This window comes from Gigantopelta aegis, unplaced genomic scaffold (assembly GCF_016097555.1).
Source record: "Gigantopelta aegis isolate Gae_Host unplaced genomic scaffold, Gae_host_genome ctg3612_pilon_pilon:::debris, whole genome shotgun sequence".
NCBI classification, from domain to species: Eukaryota; Metazoa; Mollusca; class Gastropoda; order Neomphalida; family Peltospiridae; genus Gigantopelta; species Gigantopelta aegis.
In genome coordinates this window covers 737-2,016 of record NW_024533423.1, presented here as the reverse complement: position 1 = coordinate 2,016, position 1,280 = coordinate 737, and the positions used below count along the sequence as shown (strand labels likewise).

The 1,280-nt window shown below is 44.5% G+C and overlaps 1 protein-coding gene across 1 annotated transcript; it reads left to right on the top strand.

Annotated features, from left to right (window-relative positions):
• Positions 1-213: 213 nt before the first annotated feature.
• LOC121392334 lies at positions 214-657 on the top strand. The gene has a single exon (XM_041523574.1). It carries the CDS (start codon positions 214-216, stop codon positions 655-657), a length of 444 nt encoding a protein of 147 aa, XP_041379508.1.
• Positions 658-1,280: the final 623 nt, after the last annotated feature.

Here is a 1,280-nt window from a genome sequence, read left to right as displayed (position 1 = left end):
AGAGCAAAAGACGTTCAAAGACTCCTCAAACAATGAAACATTCAACATCTGCTCGCCAATAACGAAACCAAGGCAGCAGTGGCAGAAAGAGTCTTAAAAACGATTAAGGCACGCCTGTACAGATACTTCACCTATAAACAATCCTACGAGTACGTCGATCATCTGCAGACGTTTGCTGACAGCTATAACAACACCTTTCACAGAACAATCGGTATGGCTCCAGACAAAGCCACTAAAAACAAGGAAACCTCTATATGGTGGAAAATGTACTGGCCCAAGAAAACTGTGAAGCCAGTGAAGAAACGTTTTCGATTCAAGGTTGGAGATCAAGTGAGACTCACTCATTTGAGGAACGTTTTCACAAGAGAATACGACGAGCGCTGGACTGGAGAGATCTTTATCGTCTCACAGCAGATCACACGTGATGGACTACCCGTGTACAGAGTGAAGGACTATAATGGCGAAGAAATCCATGGCACTTTCTACCAGTCAGAGCTACAGAAAATGGACATCAAAGAAAATGGTCTGTGGAAAGTGGAGAAGATCCTAAACACTAGAGGCCGAGGGGTCAACAAACAGCACTATGTCAAGTGGTTGCACTGGCCCAAGAAGTTCAATTCTTGGATACGAGCCTCTGATGTTCAAGCTATTGAATAGAACAATCAATGTACATTGTAGATAGTTTTGCCTTTAAGGTCCGTTGATGTAACCCTATGTGTGTCCATTTTATGCATGTGTAGTAGTCTCTAGAGAGACCAGAGATTGTAATTAGAAATAAATGAAAAACCAAACCAAAATTCCGCTAGCCCACACAAGTCCCGCTCGAATCGATGGACGGATGGGAGGTATGGCACTGCATGTTATTACTGCTAAATTAGTTAGAGTGGTTCAATCTGGAGTTCCCTATTTAACACTTGATTGGGGGGCGGGGGGGGGGGGGGGGGGGGGGGGGGGTCTATATTACACATGGGGAAAACACAGTCGATGTGAAGGGTAGGTTCTCTTTTTAGTTTGGGGAAATCTATTTTCGACATAACATGAATTTAATCACGTGGGGGGGGGGGGGGATGGGGGATATCAATAAGTTCCCATGTAGTACTCTACACTAGATACCCTATATAATTTATTTAAGACGAGGGTGGGGCCCTACCACAAGGGGAATAGAACAAGAAAGGAGGGTTCTATATTTAGCTTGGGGAAACCCTAGCAATTTTTAGTGCCTGTCGCGGGCTTCGACGGGCGTGCATAACAGACCAGTCTCTGTGTTTCGTATAGTTTAA